General features: G+C 35.3%; 1 protein-coding gene across 1 annotated transcript; it reads left to right on the forward strand.

Moving 5' to 3' along the window:
- Positions 1 to 2585: 2585 nt before the first annotated feature.
- On the forward strand, positions 2586 to 8832 carry LOC129894100 (RNA-dependent RNA polymerase 2). Its single transcript, XM_055969620.1, has 4 exons — positions 2586 to 3192; positions 4976 to 6879; positions 7511 to 7661; positions 7742 to 8832. The coding sequence occupies exons 1-4, from the start codon at positions 2656 to 2658 to the stop codon at positions 8507 to 8509; spliced, it is 3360 nt and encodes a 1119-aa protein (XP_055825595.1). The 5' UTR covers positions 2586 to 2655; the 3' UTR covers positions 8510 to 8832.

Genomic DNA, 8832 nt, shown 5'->3' on the forward strand with positions numbered 1-8832 from the left:
TTATATTTCATGTGAGTCTTATTAACCTCCTAAACCTTTTAAAGGTGGAATACATAACCCCTTAAAAAGTCACAACCAGATCTATATTAAGTGGTGAACAGCACGCGCCCCTGCCACGTAATACTATATATATATTTATTTTTTTAAAAAATATTTTTTATTCTGTTATTTTCTTTTATATCCCCTTTTCTCTTCTTTTGTTTTCCTTTTCCATTTTTATCCTTTTCTTTTTGGAGTAAATAACACCAAAAGAAGGTCAATTTGAAGATGGTTATGCATCGTTATATGGTAATAGAACTCAAAAATTTACAGCAAGGAAATAGCATCAAGGAAGAGAATGAGAAGAAGAGGAAAAATGGTAGCTCAACGATGTCTTCGAAATCGAGTGAATCAGTGTTGTGCTTCTCCGAGAAGAATGAAGCAGAGCATCAAATATTGTTATGCTAACACCGAGATTGGAATAAAGATTGAGGAAAAAATTGACATTGGTGGGGGATTGGATTAAGGAATTAAGAAGAAATTACTAGGGTTTAAGTGAGGTTTGTAAGAGGAAGATAGTTGTGTCTAAAAGCCACGAAAATTAGAGGAATAAAAATGGATTTTTGAAAAAATCAAAAAGTGCACAATGATGAAGAAGAGAGAACAAAATTCAAAAAAAATAAATATTCAATAATGATTCTTGATTTAGCAAGAAATAATAATAGAGAATGTAGAAGCATAAATCACTTTCAATTCATATATCACACAAATAGTAAACCTAAATATCTATGGGTTTGATGTATTTGAGTGTGTGTGTGTTATGGTGAAAGAGAGAGAAAGAATAACTAAAAAGAAAAAGAAAAAGAGGAGAGATCTATATTAAAAACAATTTGGTCAACTCACTCTCTTTAAGAGAGTAAAATACACTCTTTGTGTCAACTCAGCGTTTAAGGGGTTATATATTCCAGTTTAAAAAGGTTCAGGGGGTAATAAGACTTTCGTGAAATATAAGTGTACAGTTGAAAATCCGATAATAGGTTCGGGGGGCATTTGGCTATTTTTTCTGAAAATTGTGAATAGTAGAGAGTTTCATTGTCTCCTATGAGGCAATGATCTTTCGAAAACGATAACTCTACCTTCACAGGATAGTGATAAAATCTGCCTATATTATATTCTTTTCAGACTCAATTCTGAAATTTTAATGAATATATTGTTGCTGTAAAATTAAGGGATAATGCACAAGTACCTCCTGAAGTATGATCGAAATTCCAACGACACACCTTAATTTAACTAGGGTCCTATTAACTCCCCCCCCCCCCCCCAACTCATTTTTTTTTTGCATTTTCGTACACCTTTTGTGGGAACGTGACACCTTCAACCAAGTAAGTTGGTTGTGTTTGACACCTTCTTTATCTTGTATTTAAATTAAATTAATACACCCATTTTTATTTTTTAAAAATTCTTTTATTTAATTTTTATTTTTTTTTAACTTTCATTCATTGTCTTTTCTCTTTTATTTTTCTATTGATTTTATTTTCTCTTTTTATTTTCATTGTCTTTCCTTTTTGATATGATTTCAAATTTAATTCCATATGATTGTATTTAAAATTAGTTAATTTCGAATATATATCAAAATAATTGAAAAAAATTAAATAAAATATAAAAAATTAAAACGTTAAAATTAAAGAATATTTTTTTGAAAGAATCCACATAATTTTTTAAAAATAATTAAAAGTGAAAAAATAAGAAATTAATGAAAGGAAAAAAATTAAAAATTTTAAAGTAAGGAAGAAATTAAAATAAATATTTTACATAGAATGAAATGATAATAATTAAATATATATGTAAGTTTTAATATCAATAATTATGTGTACTAACTAATTATAAAGTTATCAATTAAAAAATGACACGTGTCTAATTTTTCACCCATCACTTATCTTTAAGAGAATGTGCACACTCTCTGCGCCACGTCAGCTTTTAGGGTGTATTTATTTCATTTTAAAATAGCTCAGGTGTAATAGGACCATAGTAAAATTAAGGTGTGTCGTTGAGATTTCGATTATAGTTGAGGGTGATACTTATACATTATCTCTAGAATTAATAATAATTAAATGTTTTAACTTTTTATGTTGGACTATTATCGTTAATTAAAAAGAAATAAAAATAAAAATATCACTGTTTTCAAATAATTGAACCTACAATAACAAAAAATATTAGTTGTATTTGGCGCCCGTTTGGATGAGCTTAAAAAAAGTAACTTTTATGTATGAAGTGCTTTTAGAACTTTAAAGTGCTGAAAGTTATTTTTATAAATAAGCAGTTGAGTGTTTGGATAAAAATGCTTAAATGAGGAAAATTATGTGAATTTTAGGGTTAAAAGAATAAAAAAGGTAGTTTGAGAATTTAGTTAAAATATAAGGAATATAAAAGTAATTTACATGGTCAAAGAAAATGACTTTAAGCACTTAAAAAAAAAAAAGGTTAGAAATCCTAACTTTTCATTTTTGACCGACTTTAAAAACTTTCTAGCTTAAAGTTAGCATTAGACAAACACGTCCAAAGCTGAAAAGGGCTTTAAGTTGGTCTTCCAAACGGGCTCTTGAAGAAAAGAGAGGAGAAAGTAGAAACCCTGTTAAAAAAACCCATTGAGCTTTCCAATTCGCCATTGGACAAGTCATGGGTGTAGAGAAGAGAGCTACAGCAACTGTGAGGGTCTCAAACATACCCCAATCTGCCATAGCCAAAGATCTTTTCGACTACTTCGATTCTTTAATCGGCAAAGGATCAGTCTTTGCCTGCGATATATTCTCTGAGCACAAGAATTGGAAATCAAGAGGCCATGGTAGAGTCCAATTCGAAACATTGGAGGCAAAATTACAATCTTTATCACTGTCGGAACAAGGACACATCGTCTTTAAAGGGTACCAACTCTCCCTGGTTTCGTCTTTCGATGATATTATTGCAAGGCCTGTTGAACCCAAGTGCAGATTCCATGCCGGAATCTTGCATACTGGGTTAATGGTCAAGAATGAGGTAATGGAGGTTTTGGAGACTTGGGAAGATGTTAAGACATTGATCATGCCTGAAAGGAAGAGTCTTGAGTTCTGGGTTAGTCATGCAGGGGAGTGTTATAGGTTGGAAGTACAGTTTGGAGACTTCGTCGAGGCTACTGAGTGCTCTTTGGAAAACCAAAAATCTGCACTTCTTTTGAAGGTTTGATTTTTCTGTTACCCATCTTGAAAATTTTGGTTATTTTTACTTTTAGGGCTTGCAATATGTTGTAATTAGTGTGTGTATGTGTTTAGACTTCCTATAATAGTGGTACAATCTCAAGGTTGAAAAAGAAAATATAAATTGTAGAGTAAGAGCTGTTTATAGCACTACAAATGGATTTTTCAATGCTTTAAGTAAGAATAAATAGATGAGTAGCACGATGTGAAAGTCATGCTCAGCTGAACTCAAACATCACTGATTCACAGGGGCGGAATCTCAATATAAAAACGGAATCAACTAGATTAATGCTTAATAGAAATTTCTGATGTGAAAGTATCCGGAACGAATGTGTCAAGTTTCCAGACTTATAACCAACTGAGTATTCTTAATGAACCCAACGGCTACATGCACTTCTGCTAGCTGAACATACGACCCTTGCAATCTAGTCAAAACCTCCTGCTTCCAGTGTATCAAATATCCCAAAAGCTCCTTATATGATTTAGTAAGGATGTGAGGATAACCTTTGCAAAGTGGCCTATAAAGTTGTACTTCATAAAAAAATGAAGTTCTTCTTCATCACTTGCAGTTGCACATTTTCATTTTGGTAAATATTCAATTCGAAGGAGGAGGACATTCTTGGTTGTCTATGCAACTAAGAGTCATTCATAAGTTAAAATATGCTGCAAAATCCATGCAGATTGTGAGCTGCAAAAGTTTTGGGGAAGATGTAATCTATGCTGAAGGACGTTCTTGGTTGTCTATGCAACTAAAAGTCATTCATAAGTTAAAATATACTGCAAAATCCATGCAGATTGTGAGCTGCAAAAGTTTTGGGGAAGATGTAATATATGTTTGCTCTGGGAACACATATTATGTTGTAGTGTGTTTCATTTTCACTATAGAAAGAAGTTGGTAGGACATTTTTAGACTTTGTTACATTAAAACATCAAGGATATTATATAGTGCAAGTGAAAAAAAGGATATTATATAGAAAGTCAGAGGTAAAACTTCGAAGGAGGAATCAGTACTCCTTATCAAAAAAAAAAGAGGAATCAGTGCTGTTCAGCATTCTTCTGCTGTGTTGAATCGAGGGAAACAGTAATCTTTTGATCTTTTATTAAACTTGTTTACCGATTATACAGTTTACACAGTTTATATGGTTTCAGAATAGTTAGATGATCCTACCAAAACTCTGTGGCAGTTTTGACTAATAAACAGGAGGATTCTGAAGTACTTAGGATGCAAGATCTATAAAAGCCTCTTTATAAAAAATGAAAAGATAGGGAAGGATCAGTAGAAGTCTTAACAATAACTTTGGGGCTAATAAGGCTATTTTCATGGCAGGTTAAATTAGATGGGATTGTGCATGTGTCATAGATGCTTCTGTCACTATTTGGTCTAAGAACAAGTTTATTATGCATTGACTAGTCTCTGACTTATAAAGAAGGCTGAATTCAATTTCTTCCGCTACTCATTAGAACAAAGGTATAACTGTTTTTTGTATTGATTTATGTGATGCATGCTGAAATGAATTCTTGGCATTGCTGAAATTTTTCGATCCTTTAACCTTTATTTCTGAGGCAAAAACTGTTCTTGGGGAATTCATACCGTTCTTCTTCTTCTTCTTCTTCTTCTTTTCCCGAAAAGATGGACCATGCCCTTCTGGAATGTAATATATCTTGATTGGTTAGAATCAACTTTACAATCTTCTATAAATATCTGTTGGAAAAAAGAAACGAACCAAGGTGTTCTTTTTCATTTCAGTGAGATTTTTTGCTTTCAGCTAAAACATGCACCAAAGCTATACCAAAGAGTTTCTGGACCGTCTGTTGCTTCCAAGTTCAGTGCTGACCGGTATCATATTTGCAAGGAAGATTGTGAGTTCCTTTGGGTTCGCACAACTGATTTTTCCAACATAAAGTCTATCGGATGTTCATCCTCTCTTTGTTGGGAAATTGACGACGGATTGTTAACTTCAGATTTGATTTCTAGTTTGCCATGTTGCAACAACGATGTGATAGATCTAGATCTGGATAAAGTAGGAGATACTTATTCTGGTTCTGAATTTGTTCCCCTTGTGAGGATCCGATCAGATCTGAAGCTACCGTACGAGATACTTTTCCAGCTTAACTCCCTCGTACACACTCAAAAAATTAGTCTTGGTGCTGTTGATCCAAATCTCATTGAAGTTCTTAGCAGATTAGAATTGGACACTGCAATGATGATCCTTCAGAAAATGCATAAGTTGCAGTCAATGTGTTTCGAGCCTTTGACATTCATCAAGACACGCTTGCATGTTTTGGGTAAAAATAATAAGAACCAGCTTTCATCATCTTACAGCAGGTTAGTGAATCATAGCATGATGAGTGTTCACAGAGTCTTGGTAACACCATCAAAGATTTACTGCCTGGGTCCAGAGCTTGAAACCTCCAATTACATCGTGAAGAACTTTGCATCACATGCTTCTGATTTCTTGAGAGTAACTTTTGTAGAGGAGGATTGGGGTAAACTTTTCCCTAATGCCGTTTCTATGAGTGTTGAACAAGGTATCTTTGCAAAGCCTTACAGAACTAAAATCTATCATAGGATTTTGTCTATCCTTCGAGAAGGAATTGTTATTGGAACTAAAAGGTTCTTTTTCCTGGCATTCTCGGCCAGTCAGCTACGCTCAAATTCAGTTTGGATGTTTGCTTCTAATGAATATGTCAAGGCAGAAGATATCAGAGAGTGGATGGGGTGCTTCAACAAGATACGTAGTATCTCGAAATGTGCTGCAAGGATGGGTCAATTGTTTAGCACCTCTTTTCAAACAATGGAAGTTCAATTGCAGCATGTTGAGATTCTTCCAGATATTGAAGTAACCTCTGATGGTGTTAGTTATTGCTTCTCAGATGGAATTGGAAAGATTTCCCAAGCTTTTGCCAGACAAGTTGCTCAGAAATGTGGATTGAAACATACCCCATCAGCATTTCAAATAAGATATGGTGGCTATAAGGGTGTGATAGCTGTTGACCGCAATTCCTTTCGAAAGCTATCTCTTCGTGGCAGTATGCTCAAATTTGAATCAAAGAACAGGATGCTTAATATTACCAAGTGGAGTGATGCCATGCCTTGCTATCTGAATCGGGAGATTGTTATCCTTTTATCTACTTTGGGAGTTGAGGATAAAGTTTTAGAAGACCTGCTAGATAATCATCTTCGTCTTCTGGGTAAGATGTTGACCACTAATGAGGCAGCTTTAGATGTTTTAGAGAGCATGGGTGGTGGTGACGTAAAAAAAATCTTAATGAGGTTGTTGCTGCAAGGATACGCACCCAATCTGGAGCCTTATCTCTCGATGATGCTTCAATCACATTTTGAGAATCAGATTTCAGACCTAAGAAGTAGGTGTCGTATATTCGTTCCAAAAGGTCGAATTCTAGTTGGATGCCTAGATGAAACAGGTATATTGAAGTATGGCCAGGTTTATGTACGAATAACCATGACTAAGGCTGAGCTACAAAATGGTCAGCAAAATTTCTTCCAGAAGGTGGATGAAACAACTGCAGTAGTAAGAGGTAAGGTTGTAGTCACAAAAAACCCTTGTCTTCATCCTGGAGATGTAAGAATACTTGAGGCTGTGTATGAGGTTACATTAGAGGAGAAGACCTGGGTGGATTGCATTATTTTTCCTCAGAAAGGAGAAAGGTAAGTTTAAATGTTCCATATATGTACTCGAGCAGAAAATATTCAGTACACGATATTCTGTGGAGCACACGATATTCTGTGGAGCTTTCATATCCCAACTATTTTGCTTAATTTGACTCGTCTACCATATACTGTCCTGTTCCACAGTCTTCATGAAGACTGATGGAGAAGTCTCTTTGCAAAGTTTTGGACTCTTAAAACTAGGACATAACTGAAAGTAAGTGGTTAGTGCCAATAGGTTCTATTAATTGTTTATCGATAAGTACTAATAGCCTACCCCTACTACCCTGGGATTGAGGCGAACTACTTGTTATAGGTACTAAAAGGTTCTAGTAATTGCACTGAATATAGTATCTTCTTTCACTAGAAGAGGTTCATGTTGTTCATGTCTTTTCGTCTTAAATTATTTTCATCATGAAGTTTTTGCATGTGTGAAGAATTGAAAAGAGGTATGAAGAGAGAGTTCTTGCCTTCTTGGAGCAGAGATCTACTTCCACACCCCTCCCCCTCAACCCCTCAATGGGAAATAATAACAATAACAACAACAACAATAATAGATCAAAAAAGAGGCTTTTCTCGAAGGGGATCAAATGCTCTTTAGTACTCAAAAGTACTGAATTGTCATGTGCAGGCCTCATCCAAATGAATGCTCTGGTGGTGATCTTGATGGAGATCTTTATTTCATAAGCTGGGATGAAAGTCTCATTCCTCTTCAAACAGTGACACCCATGGACTACACTGGCAGAAGACCCCGTATAATGGATCACGAAGTCACTCTAGAGGTAGCTTGAGCTATTTCTTCCATTAATCAAGAAACCTTTTTTTCTGAATATCTCTTTGTTTCTTTCCCTGATTTTTGCAGGAAATTCAGAGATTTTTTGTCGATTACATGATTAGCGATACTCTAGGTGCGATCTCTACCGCACATTTGGTTCATGCAGATCGTGAACCAGATAAAGCTCTGAATTCAAAATGCCTCCAGTTAGCAACCCTTCATTCTATGGCTGTGGACTTTGCAAAAACTGGAGCTGCAGCTGAGATGCCCAGGTTCTTAAAACCAAGAGAGTTTCCTGATTTCATGGAGAGGTGGGACAAACCTATGTACATTTCTGAAGGGGTACTAGGGAAGCTTTATCGTGGTGTTGTCAAGTCTTTTATTCATAGAAACTCAGATGACCTTTCCACTGATAGAGCTATCCAGAATGCTTATGATCATGACCTTTTGTTCGAAGGTTATGAGGCCTTCATTGAAACTGCTAAAGGTCACAAAGAAATGTACTTGGATAAAATGAACAGCTTACTCTACTACTATGGAGCAGAGAAAGAGGTTGAGATACTGACAGGCAATTTGCGCCAAAAGTCTGTGTATCTGCAGCGGGACAACAGGAGGTACTTTGAACTAAAAGATCGAATCTTGGTTTCTGCCAAAAGCTTACACAAGGAGGTCAAAGGGTGGTTCACTGGTTGCTGCAATGAGGATGAGCATCAGAAATTGGCTTCAGCATGGTATCATGTTACGTATCATCCTAGTTACTGCCACGAAAGTGCTAATTGTCTGGGCTTTCCCTGGATAGTTGGTGACATTTTGCTGAATATAAAGTCGCATAATACCAGAAAAATCACCCCCTAGTGTTCAACCATGAAAGCAACCCATGTTGACTTCATAACCTGTGTGATACTCTGATTAAGAAAAATGTGTAATCCTGTTTTTAATGTAGAGTTGTAGACTCTTAACTCTCTTGTCTGGAGTGCAAAATTGGTCTTAATTTAATTGGATTAGGTCCGAATATGCTTCCGAGCTAGTGTGTGCCCTTTTTCTTCCTAATAACGATAATGTTCGGGCTAGCTTATGCACATTTTAAATAAATTAAGTCCCAGTCCTATGTCATAGCCAAGTGGTCACCACTTATCCAGGTTTTAAAATTATATCTTACCAGGAATTCATTATCTTTA

The sequence above is a fragment of the Solanum dulcamara genome, chromosome 7, assembly GCF_947179165.1.
Source record: "Solanum dulcamara chromosome 7, daSolDulc1.2, whole genome shotgun sequence".
In the NCBI taxonomy this organism is placed as follows: domain Eukaryota; kingdom Viridiplantae; phylum Streptophyta; class Magnoliopsida; order Solanales; family Solanaceae; genus Solanum; species Solanum dulcamara.

Coding starts and splice junctions, on each gene's coding strand:
- LOC129894100 (XM_055969620.1), top strand. CDS start 2,656: ATGGGTGTAGAGAAGAGAGCTACAGCAACTGTGAGGGTCTCAAACATA. Junction 3,193..4,975: donor AATCTGCACTTCTTTTGAAG/GTTTGATTTTTC, acceptor TTTTGCTTTCAG/CTAAAACATGCACCAAAGCT. Junction 6,880..7,510: donor TTTCCTCAGAAAGGAGAAAG/GTAAGTTTAAAT, acceptor TGTCATGTGCAG/GCCTCATCCAAATGAATGCT.